Raw genomic sequence first — 20337 nt, 5'->3', positions numbered from 1 at the left:
CTTGGTGAACAGCAAAGTGCTTTATAAAATTATTTTAAAGAGGAGCTCTGTAAACCGGAAAATCCTCGTTATTGAAGCAAAGCACTTTCAAAATCCTAAAGCTCTTTATAAGCAGCAGTGTCCCCGGTAAACAGTAAAGCAATTTGCAAACTGTAAAATACCTTGAAACTTCTGAGTGCATGGTAAACGGTAGCGCTTTATACATGGTAAAGCATCTTGTAAACAGTGGTGCCCTTTGCAAAGCACTTTCCAAAGTCTAAACACACCATACGTGTAACAGTCCTTTGTAAAGGGCAAGGAGCTTTGTAAACTGTGAAGTACCATGTAAACCACAGAGTTCTTTGTAAAACACAGAGCACCTAGTAAACTATAAAGCAGGGATTGGCAAACGTTTTCTGTCGAGGCCAGATGGTGCGTATTTTAGGCTTTGTGGGCCATACAGTCTCTACCACAGCTCCTCAATCTGCAAGAGCAGCCACAGACAATATGGCAAGAAAGTAAGGGTGGCTGTGTTCCCATGAAACTTGCTTTGTGGACAATGAAATTTAAATTTCATATAATTTTCACGTCATGAAATCTTTTGGGGTTTTTTTTCAATCATTAAAATATGTACAACCCATCCTTAGCTCCGGGGCCTGGGGCTGCACAGAAACAGGTGCTGGGCCGGATTTGGCCGGTAGGCCCTCGTTAGCTCACCCTTGCTAGTATGTCCTAAGCTGTAAGGTATCTTGTAAAAGACAAGCCTTCCCCACACTGCGTAATTGGTGCTTCCCATACTGAAGTTGGTTTCCTGGGCAGCCGCCAGTCATGCCTTTTCCCAAGTTACAGCACTTCGTCATCGTCACCCTCCCATGCACTTCCTGCTTCTCTCCTCACTGGATCCCTTCTCCTCCCCCAGGTGGTGGGCTCCTCCATGCCGCTCATCGGTGACCACCAGGATGAAGACAAGCAACTCATCGTAGAGCTTGTGGTCAACAAGATGGCCCAGGCCTTGCCCCGGCAGCGGCAGCGGGATGCATCTCCCGGCAGGGGCTCCCACAGCCAGGTCAGGCCCCTGGCTCTGGCCCTTGGAGGCTAGTGGTGGGCAGGCCAGCCCTTGGTCATACTGTGTCACAGAGCTGATAATCAGCAGGCTAAGGGCATCGCCATGACACACCCGTGTTGCAGCAGTTACCAACTATTTTAAAAAATGATAAATAGCTGCTACCCTGACTTCCCTGAGTGCCTCCTGACCCCTCCCCTGGGAATGAGTCCCGCACCCCACAACCTGCCATCCTCTCAGCTCAGCCACAAATGCGGCAACACCCAGCACACAGGGAACCCATGTCATTCTGATTGGCTGATGCTCCACCGGCTGGTAACTATTTTTAACCTCTCCTGCTCCACTCCTCTGCCGCAGACTCCATCCCCAGGGGCCCTGCCCTTGGGCCGCCAGACCTCCCAGCAGCCTGCGGGGCCCCCAGCTCAGCAACGACCCCCGCCACAGGGTAAGTGAGGGGCCAGCTTCCTGGGCCCGGACCCTGCCGGCAGCCCCCCACCTCTCACTTGCTCGCTCTCACGTGTGCACTTTCTCTCTGTCCCTCAGGCGGCCCTCCACAGCCGGGCCCAGGCCCCCAACGCCAGGGACCCCCGTTGCAGCAGCGCCCGACCCCGCAGGGTCAGCAGCACCTTTCGGGCCTTGGACCCCCAGCTGGCAGCCCCCTGCCCCAGCGCCTACCGAGTCCCACATCAGCGCCCCAGCAGCCTGCGTCCCAGGCCACACCGCTGCCCCAGGGTCAAGGCCGCCAATCCCGGCCAGTGGCGGGAGGCCCCGGGGCACCTCCAGCAGCCCGCCCGCCCGCCTCCCCCTCTCCCCAGCGCCAGGCAGGCCCCCCACAGGCTACTCGTCAGACATCGGCCGCTGGTCAGGCTCCGCCAAAGGCCTCAGGGGCTCCACCGGGTGGTCAGCAGCGCCAGGGCCCACCCCAGAAACCCCCAGGCCCTGCCGGCCCCACACGCCAGGCCAGCCAGGCGGGTCCCATGCCCCGCACTGGGCCACCCACCACGCAGCAGCCGCGACCCAGTGGCTCGGGCCCCGCTGGACGTCCCACCAAGCCACAGCTGGCCCAGAAACCCAGCCAGGACGTGCCACCACCTGCCACCGCCGCTGCCGGGGGACCCCCACACCCCCAGCTCAAGTAAGGGGACCCCACAGCAGCCCTCGCCTTGCTGCTCACAGAATGCGCTCCTGCACCTGGAGGGCAGCCCCAGCTCCCAGGTTCCTCAGACCCAGGTCCTGTACAGGGCTCCTAAGAGCTCTCTCTCCAGTTCCAGTCTGGGCCAGACCCCTCCCATTTCACAGAGGCTCCTGCCCTCCATCCTAGAGAAACCCCCTTTGAAGTGCAGAATCCTCCCAATAGGCCCTGGGAAAGCCCCCCAGCCCAGCTCCTCTCGGCCCACCCCAGGCGCCTTGCTGACCCTCCTTCAGTACTTCCCTGCCAAACCCATCCTCTTCGTGCCCCACCTGACTCCCCCCAGCCGAACCCGCAAACTCCTCCTGGCCCAATCCACAGTCCTCCTATGTTACTTCACTCTTCCCAGTCGTCCTCATGCTTTTCCTACAGTCTAGGCTCCCTTCTAGCCCATCTCAGTCTCCTCCCAAATCACACCATCCTCTCTGCCTCTTCTGGTCCATTCCAGACCTCCTCTCTTAGCTCAGAAGTCCTCCCTGCCCCACCCAACTGCTCCCCCTTAGATTTGCCCCTTCCAGCCTGTCCTTAGTCCAAGAACCACCACCCCTTTTCTGGACTCCTCACCCTTAGGCTGGAAACCTCCCTGCCCATCATCACCTTTATATCACACTCCTCCCAATCTAGCCTAGAATTATAAGAGAAGATTCAGCCCAGAACTCTTCCCATCAACCCCAGGCTTCTTCACCTTGGATCCAAGTCCTCCCAGCCTGGCCCAGGGCTCCTCCATCCGTCCTGAGAATCCCTCAGGGTCCAGGCCCGTGCTGGGGGGTGGGAGGGTCACAGGCACAGCCCCAGAACCAGAGGGGCAGGGCTGGGGCCGGGCCTGGGGTAACGTTGTGTTTCTCTCCCCCTCCTCCCTTCCTCTCCCCCCCTTCCTCCCACGCCTCCACCTTGTTTCTCTCTAGCAAATCCCAGTCTCTGACCAATGCCTTCAACCTTCCAGAGCCAGCCCCGCCCAGGCCCAGCCTTAGCCAGGACGAGGTGAAAGCTGAGACCATCCGCAGCCTGAGGAAGTCTTTCGCCAGCCTCTTCTCCGACTGACACCCCACCCCGAGAGCCCCCAAATCCCTGGGCGACCCCTGTCTGGGCCCTGAATCTATTTCTCACTTTTGGAATCTCATCCCTTGAGAAGCCCTCTCCTGGATCGCCAAGATCCCTCTTCTCACTCCTCAGAATGCCCAAGTCCCTGGGGAAACCTCACTCCTGGTCCTAAACCCAGTTCTCATGTTTAGAATTCCCAAGGCCTTTCAAAAACTGAGACCTACTTCTCAGTTTTAGAACCTCCAAATCCCCGAAGACCTCCACTCCTGGTGCCCTCAGAGTGCATTTTCCTTTCTGGAAGCTCTCCCAAACACCAGGCAACTCCCGGAGCCCTGAAATTCCTGGAAAACCCCACTCCTGGTACCAGATCTCTCAAGCTCACCTTGTTCCCCATCAAAATTTCCCAAATCCGTAAGAAACCCCTACCTTTGAGACCCTTTCTATGGATCTCCCATCTCTGGAGATCCACCTTTCAACTGCCCCCACCCAGCTCCCCAAGGATTTCCCTTCACACACACACCCCCCCCACCAACCAACCCCACTCAACACACTGGGAGCTCCTCCCACTGCTAGGACCCCTCAGTTCCCCAGGGACCCCTGCCCCACTCTCTTGCCTCTGACAGCTGTCTTTAAATATGCAAACTCCACCCATCCTCCCAGAATCCTTTGCACACAGAAGGCCAGTGGTCCCCCACTTCCCCACCTTTGCAGCGATGTCTGTGTCTGTGACTGACGTGGCCTCCTCCCGTGCCGTGCTTGGCATATGTGGTCCTCGTTCATCGTGCCGCCTGTGGTGATGCGTGCAGTGGTGCTGTCTGTGTGGTCCGCACCTACCCCCCACCTCCAACCCTTGCCTGGACTCACCCTCACCCCTCAGCGGCTCTGAACCCCATGAGAAGAGTCGGGAAGAAAAATAAACAAGCAAAGGCCCAGCAGAATTCTGTGCTTCTTGGTGAAGAAAGAGGGGAGTCCTTGAATGGTGGGAGACAGAGGGGACCCCCAAAATACACATGGGGTGCTGGGGACCCCAAAATCCAGTGGAAGGCACATCAGGCACAAATTCCAGAGAGGTTCTGAGTGGAATCCCTGCCACAAATCCCAGCCGTTGGAGATGGAGGAGCTCCTGAATTTAGAAGTATCGCCAAAGCCAAGAGGAAACCGAATTATGGAGGCGGCAGGGGTCTCGGTCTTCGAGGGTCCCCCAATTCCAGAAGAACTTGAAAAGTACATGGGCACCCCCTCATCTCCCAGGGCAGGGATGGGGGATCCTGAGGCAGTAACGGGGCAGAGACAGAACATTGATTGGTTGGTGGACAGGGCTCCTTGGCGTGGCAGGTTGACATTGGCTCCCTGGTGGCTGGGGGTAGGGCTTAAGGCACAAGGCGGGCTGCGCTGAGTAGGCAGGCAGGCAACTCATCAGCCTGGGTACGGTGCAAGGAGGGTTCGGAGGCACTCCGCTCAATCTTGGGGAGTGACCGCTGCAGCAGCTCAATCGTGGCCAGGATCTGGGGGCAGGGGCGGGTGAGGAGGGGTGTCCAGAGCCGCGTGGGCACCCCGACACCCCCAGACCCCAGCCTAATGGGAAGCACACACTCACACACATTGTACACCTCGGAGCCTTGAACACAACACAGTTCACATTCACACCTCAGAGTCCTTCTCCTCAGAGGCTCCCACCCCAGGGTGTCCAGCCCTCCTCCTCGGCCCACCTGGGGGAAGAGGGGCCGCTCCTCCCGCTGGAACTTGAGGCAGTCAGACAGCAGGCGCCTCATGGCCTTGGGGCAGTTGCTGGAGATTTTGCTGAGGTCCGGGGACAGATAGCCACGGCCCACCATAAAGATAATCTGGGAGGGGGACAGGAATAGGGTGATCTGGGGGTCTGGGCTGGGAAGCCCAGGGAATTCTGAGTCTTGAGGGACCTGGAGGGCTCCTTTTAGGAGAACTGGGGTATTCTGGGTATTGGGGCCCAGAGGATTGTGGGTATCTTGTGGATCTAAAGAGTCTGGGTCTCTGAGGACTTAGGATTCTCTGCTTACAGAACAGAAGGATTTAAGCTTGGGGGAAGTCAAGGACTGTAGGTATCCGGGGCCCAGATGATTATGGGTCCACAGGTTTCTAGGGGGCTTAGAGGCCTAGAAAGTACTGAGTCTGGGGGAAACATGAAGTTCTGGGTCTGGAGGAAGCTAAAGGATTCTAGCCCTCAGTAGTTTGTATTTCTGTAGAGGTCTGGGGCCTACAGGACTATGGGTCCACGTGGTCTGTACGACTGTGAGTGCTCAAGACCCAAAGACTATTGGTACGTGAAGCCTACAGGATCCTGGGTTTCTGAGGGTCTGGGAGATTCCAGGCCTTGAACCTGGAGAAATGTCTGGGGCCTAGAGTACTGTGGATTCAAGGGCCCTGAAGTCTGACAGATACCTAAGGCCTGAATGGTTGTAGGTATCTGTGAGGATTCCAGAAGTACAAAGGGATTGTTTCTGGGAGAAATGGGATTCCGGGCTTTGGGGACTTTGGAGAGTTTGAGTACCCAGGCCAGAGGACTGTGTGTGTCCAGGGGTCCAGAGGGCTTCTGGGCTTTTGGGGGCCTAGGGGGATTCTGGGTATAAGGTATTCAGGAGATTCTGGACTTTGAGGACCCAGAGGAGTAGATGTGGGTGAAGGAGGGAATTCTGGGTACGGAAGACCCAGAGGAATCTGGGAATCCTCAGCTCAGAAAACTTGGGGTTTCTGGGGGAAGTGTGGTGTTCTTGGTCTGTGCAAAGGTGGAGATCAGAGGTTTGGAGGCTGAGGGGATCCCTTGGCCTGGGAGATAGCAGGTAAGGCATGGGGCTCACCTGGTCACGGCTGCCAATGTGGCTGTAAGGCAGCGAGCCGGTCATGAGCTCGTAGAGCACAACCCCATAGGCGTAGACATCCGACTGGAAGCTGTAGGGGTTCGGGTCCTGCATACGGATCACCTCAGCTGCCTTCAATAGGCCAGACCGGGCAGGAGGAATGTGGAGGTCAGCAAATGACTGGCCCATAGGCCCAGGGCCCACCAGCCACACTGGGTGTAACTCAGAGCCACCCACACGGGGTGAAGCATGAGCAGTCCAGACACCCACACCTCGGGGTACAGGCATCCCCGGCCCCACTTGGCCTCCCACATCCTAGCCCAGCAGCCCATGTCCCTATATGCCCCCAGTCCAGCCTGGCCCAACTCACCATCCATAGCACAGAGCCCGAGGGCTGCTCCAAAGGCTGGGCCCCACTCCACCGCGTCTTCACTGTGGCCAGGCCGAAGTCCCCGATCTTCACCGTGAGCCCCTCGTGTAGGAAGATGTCCGCCAGGGTCAAGGGCCACTACAGGGACTCCCAGTAGCCAGGCTTCTCGCCCTGACTGGGAGGCTCTCGTTGACACCTCCACACCAGTCATGCCTCTAACCCTGACCAGAAGCCCCGCAATGTCACACAAACTAGCCACAACCTTGACTTGGGTGGGGAGCTCCAATTAATGCCCCCTACACTTGGCCCTCCTGTGACTCCTGACTAGGAAGCTCCTCTAATGGCACCCACACTCACCATGCCTGTGACACTGGTCAGGAGCTCCCCCTAACGCCCTCCACAGCTGCCGTTCCTCAGACCCTGACCAGAGTCCCGAAGAAGAGCACCTGAACCAGCCAAAATCCTGACTCCTGACCAAGAGACTCCCATTAAAGGCCCCTCACCAGCCACAGCTCTGGCACCTGGCAAAGGGAAATGCCACATGTGCCCCTCCCTGTTTGCCCCCAGAAAGCCTCCCACAAGAGCCATCCCTCTAAGCCTGTTTGATGCCCCCCACCCCAGCCCAGCCCTTAGAGGAACATGTAGATACTGTTAGACTTGAGATCTCGGTGGATGATGTTCTTGGCATGGAGGTAGCTGTTGGGAGTACAAGCAGGTGTCAGATTGTCTGGGGGCTACCTCATCTCCCCACCCCCGGATCCCCCAGGCCCCTCCCTAGTCCCCGGGCCAGGACGCTCACTCCATGCCCTGGGCAGTCTGCCGGGCCACATCAATGAGCTGGACCATGTCGAAGCGTGTGTCGGCCACGTGCAGGTGGCGGTAGAGACTAGAGCCCTCGCACCACTGTGTGATGATAGCAAATCCCGGCCGGGTCATGAAGCCCATGAATAGCAAGATGTTGACGTGACGTGTCTTCCTGCAGGCAGGGCAGAAGGTATCAGGGCAGGGAGGGTAAACAGCAACTTTCTGAGCATTGGGAATGGCGCTGTTCACTGCTGCCTTCTGCCATCATCCCCACCCTGGCTTTCAGGAGGCTCAGGGCCAGACTATGGCCAGATTCAATGAAGTTGTGAGATATGTTTGCTGGGCTATGATTCCACGCTGGGCGCTTACGTCCTGGGCTTCCTCATCCAAGTCTCCCAACAAAAGCAGGAGGGAGGGATCACCCCTCACCCCCTACTGACCAGGAGTGTCTTAATCATCAATACCTGCCATACCTCTGACCCTGACCATGACCTGAGCCTGTGACCATTTGAGATGAGAAAGTGGAATGCCAACCTTCATCAGTGATATATCAACATAATATTGATAAATGCTGGGTAAAAATATCAGTGATGTGTGACTATATCCTGTTAACCATGAGAGGCTTAGAGGTAAAGAGCTTGGGATTTGGACTCAAATTAGATCCTAAGTTCCAATCCAGGCTTCCCTGGGTACTCACTGTACAATCTCAGGGAAGACACTTAACTTCTCTGTGCCTCATTTTCCTCAACTGAAAAACTGTGATAATTCTGTGAGCTACCTGACAGGGGTGTTGGGAGGAATGTGTGAGTAAATAACCTATAAGGTGCTTATGAGAACAGCTGAACACAAGCAAGCACTCTGAAAACATCACTGTCCTTGCTGTTATCGCTACTGGGTACCTAGGTTACCTGACAGAAACTCTGTCCTGTATGAATGGAGCCACCCTCATTTAGAAGAAAACTTTCATTCCTTATAGAAGTATTAACTGCAGTTACAATGGTAACTTACACGCAAATAACATCAACAACGCTTCTGCAATTTTGCTCACAGCGCATTAGTATTCTTCACAGCAGTTAGGTTATAGTTTCAATACGAACACAACGTAAATTCACAGCCTGCTCAAATCATTGCCATTTCATAGAGAGGAGCAGAGACTGAAAATTTCCTTACTGTGGCATCCATTATGAGGATGAGTATTAAAATAGCACAAGGAATTACGATAATGTCAACTCTGCAACACAGTTGTGCCCACTTGTCAGAGGGGAAAGCCCACACTGGCAACCCCAGGAGTGGTAGGAACTAGGGTGGCAAAAACGGAGCGCCAGGGTTTCTTAGCACAAATGAGTTAATATAGTATGAATGATATATTAGGTAGAGCAACCACAATCATTAATCAAACAATGATTAAGTTATGGTTCTGTTTATAGTTCTAATACTGTTCTTTAAAGTATGGTATTGTTATAATTAATAACAAGGCAACACAATAAACATATACTAATGATGCAGAACAAGCAGAGGAGAGGGAAGGACGCCAGGCTGCCTGGCGATGCAGTGAACTCACATTATGCTATTGATATAAGTACCACAGTAACATTAGTGATACCCATTTCACAGCAGACAAATGAAAAGACCCACATTTTGGAGGCAGAGCCATTAATTAATATCAGTATTTACACAAACGCAAACACCAATGTGACCAGAGGTCCTCTAAACATACCCCTTTCCCAGAGGGGAAAGGGGCTTCTCTGATAGAGAAGAAACTTACCATTATGGTTGTAACACCACACAAACACAGGGGATGTGCAGGAAGTGCCTTCAGTATGGCCTTTCCCCAGAGAGGCACCAAGGCGGTGCCCACCGCCCCTGCCCCCATCCCTGCGCGCGAGCCATCTCACCTGAGCACCTGCATCTCGTTCTTGAAGGCCTGGGCCTGCTCAGCTGTGGGTTGGGCCACCTTGAGCACCTTCACGGCCACATCGCCGTGCCACCGCCCACGAAACACGGTCCCAAACGAGCCCGTCCCGATCCTCTTCAGCAGCTGCACCTCACTGGGTGGCACCTCCCAGTAATAGCCCGAGTCCCGGTACCCCAGATTCTTCTGCGGGCCACAAGGGCGGCATCTCAGGGGCCTGCCCACACCCCTCATCACTCGGCCTGCGGTGCCCCCACCAAAGGTGCCCCTTGGAGCTCACCACTTTCTTCTTGTCATCGGCCAAGGACTTCCGCTCCCGCTGCTCTGACGGGGACTTGGAATGTGGGGACTTCCTCCCCGAGGACACGCTGGCTGGGCTGGGGCTCCCCCGGGGGGTTCCATCGCCACCACCTCTATTCCCGGCAGCTGCAGTTGCGGAGAGGATGTGAGTGGAGCCGGGTGGGGTGGGGTGGGGTGGGGGACTCAGGGTGCAGGTAGCGGGGGGCTCACCGTCAGTGTTGAAACTCTGGGCAGGGAGCTGGAAGAAGAGGGCTGGGCGTCAGAGAGAGGACATGGAAGACAACAGGAATGGCCCTCCCCTCTGCCCGGTGCTCCCCCGTGACCTCCCACCTCGACACCAACCTGGATGAGGCCGGAGTCCATGGGGGCCGTGGTGCTGACCATGTGGACGTTGGGGGTGGATGTGGAGCGGATGCGCTGCAGGGGGGCGTTGGCCGGGGCAGGGAAGGGGAAGTGCTTGGGGTCGCGGTGCTGGGTGCAGGAGCTGGCAGGGGAAAGGCTGTGAAATCACTGTCGAGTGAATGAGAAAACCAGTAGAGCTGCCACCACCGCCCACGCCCCGCCCCGTCCCGTCCTAAGTGTGTGTTTAGCTCACACAGAGTAAACGTCCACTGTCATTACTATTATGCATTTGTTCAAGAAGCGTTGACTGAGTGCCTGCCATGTGCCAGATACCATTCTAGGTAGTGGAAATAAAACTGTGAATGAAACAAATAAAGGTTCTACACGCATGCTGATTTGAACTGTACTAAAATTTTAAAATAAAAAAAACACAAAGAAACAAAAAACAAATAAAGGTTCTTGCCCTCATGGGGCTGACTGCAGCAGGAAAAAAGAGGAATAAAAAACAAAGAATATTTAATATGTCCAATGGTGATAGGTGCAATAAAGCAAAAACTAAAGCAACATAAGGAGACAGGAAGTGTCCCTGGTGATGTCAGGAAAGGCTTCTCTGAGCAAGTGACATTTGAGCAAAGACTTAAAGGAAGGACAGCAAGCCATGCAGATAGTGGGGGAAGAGCAATATATAATATTGTATAATTATATGTACTATTCAAATATATTATGTATTATATAACATACAGTATGTTATCTATATTAACATTACGATGCTTTACACATCGTATAATAATGTTATATGTTACACATACACATCTGTTATACATGATATATACTAAATATATTATAATGTTACAAAAATATTTCTTAACGGTCCCTTCACTATCCTGAAATGCAATTCATAGATAATTTATTCACATATACCCATAATTAAAAATAACATAATGCTCTAACTTTACTATTTCATACATTACATAAAAATGTTTGATGTTCTACATTATATAAAAATATTATCAACATAACACATAATAGCATAAATATATCATATAAATATTGACATTATAAAATATAGATATATAAAATGCATATCATATGAACACGATATATTAGAGCAATAATATATTTCAACATTGAAATACTATAGTATTATAATACTTAACATAAAGGAGAAGTGAAAGGGAATTTATGATAAAATAATATGTATTTCAAAGTGGAAAGGCTTGAGCGTGGTTATACTGGAAGAATTAACTAAGTAGTTAGATGCATATATATAGATATATATTATAATTAATAAGAACTTATCTTATACCAGATCTTGTTCTAAGCATTGGACACGTCTTAACTCATTTAATCCTCACCAGAACCCTATGTGGTCATTATCTGCTCTTTACAGATGAGAAAACTAAGGCCCAGAGAGATTAGGGGACTCACCCAAGGCCCCAGAGCTCCATGCCCTTACTCACACTTGTAGGTGCTAAATAAATGTTCATGGAGTAAACAAATGAATTAAGTATGGCTTGTACTCTACGGAGGCCTCCAGATCTTTTTCTTCTGACAGCGGCGCTTCAGCTAAGGCGTTCCCTACCTGGGACCCTGAGGGGTGAGTGGCTCATTCAGGGGGCGGTTCGAGGGAGCCTCATGCTGTCTGGAGCCTCCGGACAAATCTTGGACACTGTGGTAGAACCTTGAGGGCATTCAGGGTGTAAAGCAAGGGAACATGGGTCAGCTGTCTGTAAGAGCCTTGTGGCTGGGCCTCTGTCCTCCCCATCCCCCTGCCCACCCCAGGCCAGGCTCACTGTTGGCGGTTGGTACTCATGTCGACACAGACTGTGGGGACCTTGGAGGAACAATGCTGGTGGAACTTGTATCCACAGGTTTGGCAGCGGAAGCCATGGAACAGAAACTTAAGGCAGAAGTCACAAAAGGCCAGGCTGAAGAACGTCTTCCGTACCTGCTGTCACAGAGTAGAGAAGATTGAGGCCTGGTCAGGGACCCTCCCGCCACACCCACGGTCTGCCCCCACTTTCTACCCTGCACTCACAAAATTGTGCATGGTCAGGGGGACGTCTTCGAGGACCTCCACAATGAGCTCCTCGCCATCCAGGGGGGCAATGGCTGTGTCCCAGGCGGTGACTGTCTTTCGCCTGCAGAAGGCATGGAAGGGAGTGAGTGGGAGGGTGGACGGGGCCATGGGGAAGAAGGGAACCCCCCAAAAGTCCCTCCAAGCCTGCCATCCATGCAATAATAGATGACATGCTTCATTCTCAGTACAGCAACTCTAGGAACTAGTACTATCCTTGCCCCCACTTTATGTATGGGGAAACTGAGGCTCAGGGGGATGAAATGACTTGTCCAGAGCCACAAGGGATTGTGAGTGGCAGGACAGTGCGAAGAGTCCATGCTCTTAGCCACAAGACGAGGAGCAAATGAGACTGAAGAAACAACTAAATCTTAGAAGTCCTGAGCAAGCCCCCGACAAAGCAGCTGGTGAGGCACTGAAATAACAAATAAAAAGCAATGCGTGAATTGAATACAAAAAAGTTAAGGAACTCTAAAACGGAGGAATAAATGGAAGGTCAGCGAGGCCCACACAGCAGACAGAGAACAAGGAAACGGAGGAAGGAGAGGGCTGACAAATTGATAAAACAGTGAAAGATGAAATAGATGAATTCCGGGAGGACATGACGGAGCACGGTGAGGATTTGGGGTGCAAGAAGGAAATGAGTTGCTGCCCTTACAGGCCAATAAACTAATGAAGTAATAAGACAAAAGCTGGATGCACTCACGGATTCACTGAATGAAGGGAAGACTAACGGAGACTGCACAGCAGAGTGGAGAGTCGCATGACTCTGAGGAGGGGCTGGAAGGCTGCGCACCCAGTTGGAGGTGGCGGTGCCACACTTACCCCTTGATGAGCCGGTAGACCACACAGCAATCCTGATTGAGTCCCCGCACCTTGAGGGCCTTGTCTAGAGAGTCATAGACACTCATGCCATCCCGGACAGTCACCTGTGTGTGTGTAGATGTGAGGAGTCAGCACTCAGTGGGGTCCCCAGCTGACTCTCCCAGCCCTTGTCACCTTTCTGATCCAAGATTTAAAACCGGGTCCACGCCCACCCCTTGCCAGTTTTGCTCCCGTCAGACTCACCACCGTGCGTTGCTTGTTGGGCAGGTACACTTTGACGGTGCCCACTGCCCGGGACGGCTCGGCCCCGTTGGCAGGGGGGCCCCGTGGTGGCTCCATGGAGCCTAGGACTTTGTCAAGACGGGCTAAGGTGGGGCTGAGCAGGTGCCATGGGGCTCCTAGAAGACAGAGGGAAAATTCAGAGGTCCCATAATGATGGTCTGGAAGCAAAGTGGCAGGGGTCAAAAATTCAGTCTCCCAGCTCCACGTCACTCCTTGTAGCCTAATTTCCACACAGCCCAAGGGATCCAGTTCCTCCTCTGCTCAGCCACTCCTGTTGTCTGTCTCACACTTAAGTGCCAAGGTCTCGGATTCACTGCGTAGGGCGGGGTGGGGTGGGGGGTAGGACATAGTGAGAGGTACACACACTGTCCCGGAGGGCACAGGAGCACATAAGTCTCCGTGCTAGGGACTAACGGGGAAGTCAGCACGCACTGCACTGGGGCCTGTCAGGTACATAATAGACATGAACAGGCTGCCCTGGCTTTCTAATGGAGAAGGCGGTTCGTATGCTGTGGTGTGGGGTGAGTCACAGACAGGGTGATGGGGAACTAACAGAGGATCATCAGATACTGCCCTTAGTTTGAGGGAAATGGGAATTGCACCAAACAGTGTTCATAAGGGCACTGTGGGCATCCCAAAGCCCTGAACTGTAATGATGGTAGGTTCATGGATACCGTGTTAGGTGGCTAATGGGAGTCACCAGACTGTGATGGGGAGTTCATAGAGGCTCAGCAGACACTACGCTGAGGGGAGATGTAATAGGGGTCACTAGGGACTGTAATGGGAAGAAGAGTGGATAACGGGTGTCACCAGACACTGTCATGGGAGAAAGGAGGGTAATGGAGCATCACCAGACATGGTTGAGGTGAGATAAATGGGGGTAAAGCGCGGGTGGGGCGGAGGGCGCTCCAAAATTCTCCCTGACAACTAATGAAAGGGTTGCAGTCATATTACTGGTGATAATGGAAGGAGGCTGGGGAGGGTTAAAGAGGAGGAATGGGGGAATCCTCAAACATTCTCCTAGTGGGCTAGACACTGATCCAGAATAAGGAAAGAGAGAAGTGAGCTACGTCTTCACGCATTCCCCGTTGTCGGTAAGCAAGGGTCATCAGATACCTTAAGGAGGTTAAGAGGGACTGCACATGACAAGACACCACAACGCAAGCCCCATTCGGCCCGGCCCCGCCCACCGAGGGCCTTCCAGCTCTGCGCAGGCGCGCTGCCACACGCGACGGGCGAAACCATCCCCCGCAGCCTTGCACCCCTATTCCAGGCTACACCCCCCCCGCGTTGTCGACGATGGTCTCACCCCGGGTCAAACCACTCCTCCGGTTCCGGGCGGGGGGCATTGGGGCCCAGGCGCAGCCATCCTGGAGCTGAGCTTTCGGTCCCGGCTCCCTACCCGAGCCCAGCGGTCGCTCCAGAAACCTAACCCTGCCGGGCCCGCCCTCACCTGTCACGCCGCTACAGCCGCCGCCGCCTCCATCTTGGGCCTGTCTTCTTGTTTCCTTACAGAGTCCGCCTCCACCGCCCCTTGGGCTTTGGCTATTGGCTCCAGAGGACTCAGCCCTCCATTCTTACTGGATTAGGGTCACGCCTGTCAAGGCAGGACCGGCGGAATGTGGGTCGTGTTCCGCATTAGGAGGGGCTACCTGAAACGTCAGGGTCCAGGGCAAATTCGCACGTCCTGACTCACGCAGGCGCAGTCGGGAGACCTGCGTTCCATGGGCTTTAACCCCAATCGTGCCGTAGTGGAATCAAGCAGGGTGTTTTTTTTTTTTTTTTTTTTGGTCACCTGGGGCTGACTTTAGGGATCCCCGAATTTGGGCGGGGGATCCTTAAGCGTCCTTTTTGCTCCAGTGTGACCCAGCGCCCTAAGTACCCATTTGGGATTTTCCTATGTCTCAGTTTTACCGTCTTTGAAATGGGTTAGAATCAGACCAAATATCTGCAAAGTTTTCCAATTCTAAGAGACTGTAGTCATAGCCTTTGATAACAGCGAGTCTCTAGTGTGGCCGTGGCTGTGGCTCTAGGAGTGGCGGCCTGCTGTTTGGGGAGGCTTCCTTTAGGAATGGAGTTGATAAGGATTTTGAAAGACTAATAGTAGAAGGTCAGGGGAAATTGTGGACCTGGAGTAGGCCATAACGCAGGGAAGAGTGTGGAAGTATCGTAGGGTAGACACAAAGTTTTTAAAAGTTGAATTTTTCCTGATGTCACAAGTGAAAGAGACTTTCCATCCTCCCTTTTCTTGGAGTATTTCCTTCAGAAAACGTCTAATTTTTTTCTCCATACCTTCAAGATATATGTAACTCTTTAAAAAATCTAAATAGGCCTCCTGCCAGTTTTACAACTCAGGAATGTTGTTCTTGAGGGCCTGGGAGCCATCTCTTTGAAATGTAAACGTCAGCGGAGATAGTGCCCTATCTCCATGACCCTAGGAATTTGACCTAGGCGGCTGGCTCCAAGTCGTCACCTGCTTGTCAAAGAGATATGTGTTTTATTCTTCCTTTGCCTAAAGGCAGATGGCTACACCGATTACCAGGGAATTTGAGATGACCTGTGTGTAGTAAAAGGTGCTGTCAAGTTCTCTTGAGGGCAAGTTATCATCTGTCTTAAGAACATGTATGCAATGGGTTGTTTCTGCCTGGCTATATAAAAGGATGAGGTTTCTTTCCTTCTCTGAAATCTCTTCAGTGAATTGCTTGTGATGCACATCACGAGCTGGTTTAATGCTTATTCGACAATAAAACTATTTCATTCTTTTTTACCTTTGTGGAGCGAATTCACTGGGTTGGCACAAGATTTTATTTTTAATTATTCCCCAACAGTATGAACGCAGCCTGTTGTGTTTGAAGTGACTACCTTCTCCCATTAGGAGCCTCAGCATTCCTCTGCGATAAAATGGGAAGGATCAGGGAAAGGGCATTATGTGAGGGGATCTCAACATGCTTCAACTTGGATTTACTGAGGACTTTCTCTGTCTATAAGGAGAGAGACAAATGTACAGCTTACTGGGCTGCCATATAACCCCCATTTCCCATCACCCCTCTTCTATTCAGATCTTCTTTCAATGGCTAAAATTAAAAAGACTGACAATACCACGTATTCATGAGAATGTGGAGCAACTGGAACTTTCATATGTTGCTATTGGGAGTGTAAAATGTTACACCACTTTGAAAACAGTTTGGCGGCTTCATATAAAGTAAAACAGACATACCATGCAATCCAGCAATCTCACTCCTAGGTATTTACTCCAAAAAAAAAAAAAGAAAACGTATGTCCAATGGTGTGCTGGTAAATGTTTACCAACCAGCTCTCCGGGGGGAAAAAGCTCTAATTTGTAGCGATTGTCAACTATGGTGTAAATACTCCCATCATGGCTTATTTCAAACTGTGTACTAATATGACGTCACAGAACCAGAGTTGAGAAGAGATTTGCAAAATTGGCTCTGGTGAGCCCGCCACAGCATGTTACCGCAATATGTCCACACAAAAAACTTGTGCTCAAATGTTCACATTAGCGTTCTTCATGATAGCAAAAAAACTGGAAACATCCCAGGAGTCCAACAACATAAGAATTGACAAAGAAACACAACAATGGGATCATGGAATACTACTTAGCAAATGAAAGGGACAAACTACTTCATATGTCTGTGAAGTTCATAAGCACAAGGTTTAGTGAAAGAAGCCAGACACAAAATAGAAATACTGTAATTATTCCATTTGTATGAAATTCTAAGCCAGGAAAAATAATCTGTAGTGAAGGAAATCAAACTAGTTGTTGTCTTGGGGGAGAATGACTGGGATGAGCATGAAGGAATTTTGGAGGTTGATTGGGCCGTTCTCTATGCATTTGTCAAGATTCATTGAACTCTATACTGAAAATGGGCATATTTTATTGTATGTAAAATATACCTTGATTTTTAAAATGCATGGCAAAAAATGGCTTCAAACGTAATTCTAAACATTTGATTTCTTATGAATTCTTATTGATTAGAGGATTTAAAAACAAATTCTCTGTTCTGAAGTTGGGTCCCTGGACCAGGCATGCCTGTCTCCCAGTGCAGGAGCCCTGACGGCCACCTTAGCGCCACGTGGGGTAAGGAACAACTCCAGCTGGAGCTCAGTGAGGGGCTCCAAAATGCTCACCAGGAGAAACAATAATTTCATGGATGGGGAGAGTGCATTTTAAATTTCAATTCATTTAAATGTTATTTAATTTGATTAAAAACTTTAATTTCTAGGCAGTATTTGAAGACAGATTTCTGACTCCTTTGCACAACGTTTATAAAAAGATGAGCAAAATCCCAGGGTAAGCTCACTGCACAGTGCTGTGTGGGGAAGAGGAAGGATGGGGTGGGGGATGGGGGATTGGGCGGGGCGAGGCTCACTCAAAGGCAATCCGTTCTCTCCAAAGACTCATAGACTCACTCAAAACCCATCCCAACTAACACGACTTCAGCCATGTACCTCACAGGTACCTGACAAGCCATGAAGGCCATTAAAGGGATTTGGGTTTTTAATCATCATCACATTAAAATCATCAGAAGCACCATGTATTAAAACAAAAATTAAAACCCAAACTAGCTGATTATGGTTTTCTGACATCGCCCTCGAAATTATTCACCTAAAACTTTTAAAAGATTTTAAACTCGTTGTTGATTTTTGTTAGTGTTGATTTTAAATTCTGAGAAACATTCAAAACCTGAAGTATTCACCGACTGCTGTTGTAAGGCTACCCATTTTACAGCTGAGCAAATTGAGGTTCAGGCTGCCCTTACTGGACAGAGGTGAGGGAGCCCCAGGAATAAACGTTTGGTTAACAAAAATATGTTGAACAAGGGTGCAAGCCAGGGGCACCTCCTTAAGGAATCTTGGATCTACCCCAGTAGCCCTGCGTGCCTGAGGCTCCCCTCTGAAACCTGCCACTCCCATTTCCCAAGGCCACTGCTCGCCCCTGTGGCAGCCAGGTTAACGCCACCTCTGAAACCCCATCACCCTGCCTCCCGCTCAGCAACCCATTACAGGAGAGATGACTGTGGGAGGGGACTGCGTATACACGTTTTGCTGAGTGACAAACCAAGACTTAGCCGGGAGTCCCACAGTCCTGGCTCAGCGCCCTCAATTATCGGCTCCTCTAGGCCACTGCAGTGGTCTGCAGGGAGTCACTCTGAGCCCAGGTGGTCTTTGGGCCGTCCCAGCCAATGAGAGGTGGTGCGGGCCTGAGACTTGCTGCAAACCAGCTTTAATGTTGCTCTTAGATGAGTGCCAGTGCAACTGTAATTGTTCCATCTAAAGCAGAGTGTGGAAGTTTCCATTTCTGAATATTTCTTGAAGACATTTTTAATATACAACCCAGGGGTCAGAAGTGTGGGAAATTTGCAAGTGAACCGAAACACTACCTGTAACATTAATATTCCTTATTAAAAAGTCTGTCCTACAAGATGCATTGGGTGGTAATTTGAATTTGCTATCCCTGTGATCTAAATGGATGAGAAACATACCATTAAACCAACAGACAGGGTTCTTTTGTTTTAAATTAATTTTTTAAAAAGTTCCTTATATGTTAAATATGATACTTCCATGTTTTCATAAAACGTGCGGTTTTGTATATTTTCAGTTTCCAAACTCAAAGACCAGATGAGTTAAAAAAAAAGAAAAAGTCAACTATTTCTCAATAAAGCTGGGGGAAAAAAGAAAAAAATAATTAAACCAAATAACAGGTCCTGTAATTCTGTTATTAAAGTTTACTCTGATGAGGAAATCCTTCGGTGGCTATGTTTATTTCTTAGAAATAAAGCAAAACTCGAATATGAAAATATTTAATAGTCAAACAAAGGGATCAATATAAACCTACAAACTGATCAGTGGAACCATCTTTGAAATGCCATGAACAGTGACACACACCTCTGGCCCTCCCTGGTAGCTCCTTTGGTAGGGATTGCAATTCAATATGTTCAGCAATTATTTTTAAAGTTTTAATTAAACAAACAAAAAGCAATTTCCCCAAAGGAAGTGATTCTGAAATGTTTGCTTTTGGTTTTGATCAGAAACGCATTTGGTAAAAAATTTCTCAAGGTTAGCATATCTATTCCAAGCACATGTACACTGACCCACAGGTCCATCAAAGGTGAAAAAAAAAGTTTAATATCTGTTGGTTTACTTCACACATATTCAATAAATTTTTATTCAATTTGTAAAACCATTGTAAATGAGATTTCAGACAAATATGCCCCAAATAAATTTTCATTATTTCTGGATAAATGACCCACATGTGGTCTTTGCTATATCATTCTTGATATTATATATGTATTATATTTAGTGCTTTGTATATATAAGAATTCCTCATAGTTTTTGGGTCGCCCATATACATGTTGTGTACCATCATGTAGTATGAGAAATTCTGAAGTTACCCAGAATGTCTTAAGAGTTGACCTTTTGTCTAGTTAGAGTGGGTGAGTATCCCCATGTCCTGCTATGTAACTGTGTGACCTTGGACGAATTGTTTCCTTTCTCCGTGTCTCGGTTTCCTTATCTTTAATATATATATTTTTAAATACTTCCATCATAGGGTGGTTGTAAGATTCTGTGAACTAATCTATATCAAACTTTACACAGTGCCTGATGCATAGTAGCTGTGCAGTAACTGTTAGCTATTCCTATTATCACTATCATCACCACTGATATTAATAAAGTATCAAAGCAAAGATCTATGTCCCTTGGCAGAACTTGATGTATGATCCAAGTTCAAGGACACTGACAGGATTACGAGAGATTAAACATCTCAAAGAATCCAATACGAAGGCTAGTTTCATTTCAGAAGGCTCATTCCCAGCATTGACAGATGTTTTAGCAATCCTGGTGGCCTGCAGGTACCCAGCTTCGCCAGCCAGGGCTATGGCCTTGAGGAGCTCTCCTCTTTTTTTTTCCCCTTCCTTTCCTTTTCCCAGATACCCTATGAAGTTCCCTGCTATCCTAATTTTCTGGGGGTTTTTGTCAAAGTGAGTATCAGATTTTGTGAAATGCTTTTCTGCATCTATTTAGATGATCATATGGTTTTCTTTTTTACTTTGTCATTGTGGTAATTGTGGTGAATCATATTAATTGCTTTTCAAATGTTAAACCAATTCTGCATTCCTGGGATAAATCCCACTTGGTCACAATGTATTATCATTTTAATATATTATGGAATTCGATTTGCCAAAATTTTGTTTAGAAATTTTTTACCTATATTACTGAGGGATGTTGGTCTGTAGTTTTCTTTTCTGGTAATGTTATTGTCTGATTTTGGTATGAGGATAATGCTGGCCTCATAGGAT

The 20337-nt window shown here is 50.0% G+C and overlaps 2 protein-coding genes across 3 annotated transcripts in view; one reads left to right on the top strand and one right to left on the bottom strand.

The window, feature by feature from the left end:
- The window catches only part of SYN1 (synapsin I), a 43640-nt gene extending 39531 nt beyond the window's left edge, over nucleotides 1-4109 (top strand). Inside the window, exons 10-13 of one of the 2 annotated variants that reach the window (XM_082609063.1) lie at nucleotides 899-1045; nucleotides 1400-1487; nucleotides 1586-2177; nucleotides 3175-4109. In XM_082609063.1, coding sequence (XP_082465189.1) covers nucleotides 899-1045; nucleotides 1400-1487; nucleotides 1586-2177; nucleotides 3175-3202 — 855 coding nt within the window. In that variant the 3' untranslated portion in view covers nucleotides 3203-4109. Of the gene's footprint in view, nucleotides 1-898; nucleotides 1046-1399; nucleotides 1488-1585; nucleotides 2178-3136 lie in introns of both variants that reach the window. The other variant, XM_082609062.1, reaches the window with a different exon arrangement.
- A 97-nt stretch (nucleotides 4110-4206) lies between these two features.
- Nucleotides 4207-14464, bottom strand: ARAF (A-Raf proto-oncogene, serine/threonine kinase). Its single transcript, XM_082609065.1, has 16 exons — nucleotides 14328-14464; nucleotides 12980-13134; nucleotides 12737-12840; nucleotides 11873-11975; nucleotides 11628-11782; nucleotides 11417-11515; nucleotides 9835-9976; nucleotides 9703-9730; nucleotides 9473-9618; nucleotides 9176-9378; nucleotides 7276-7452; nucleotides 7126-7172; nucleotides 6477-6595; nucleotides 6107-6238; nucleotides 4982-5116; nucleotides 4207-4777 (listed from the first exon to the last, which is right to left on the bottom strand). Exons 1-16 carry the CDS (start codon nucleotides 14365-14367, stop codon nucleotides 4643-4645), a joined length of 1920 nt encoding a protein of 639 aa, XP_082465191.1. The 5' UTR covers nucleotides 14368-14464; the 3' UTR covers nucleotides 4207-4642.
- Nucleotides 14465-20337: the final 5873 nt, after the last annotated feature.

The sequence above is a fragment of the Mesoplodon mirus genome (genome assembly GCF_964341445.2).
Source record: "Mesoplodon mirus genome assembly, chromosome: X".
Classification (NCBI taxonomy): Eukaryota; Metazoa; Chordata; class Mammalia; order Artiodactyla; family Ziphiidae; genus Mesoplodon; species Mesoplodon mirus.
This window is presented reverse-complemented; position numbering and strand designations above follow the sequence as displayed.

Bases quoted from the DNA above. Each gene is read 5' to 3' on its own strand.
- ARAF (XM_082609065.1), bottom strand. From the start codon at position 14,367: ATGCCCCCCGCCCGGAACCGGAGGAGTGGTTTGACCCGGG. The intron at 13,135-14,327 runs GTGAGACCATCG...TCTGTCTTCTAG, and splicing joins GAGGAGTGGTTTGACCCGGG to GAGCCCCATGGCACCTGCTC. The intron at 9,977-11,416 runs GTAGGGAACGCC...TTCCCCTGCCAG, and splicing joins CTCACCCCTCAGGGTCCCAG to CTCCTGCACCCAGCACCGCG.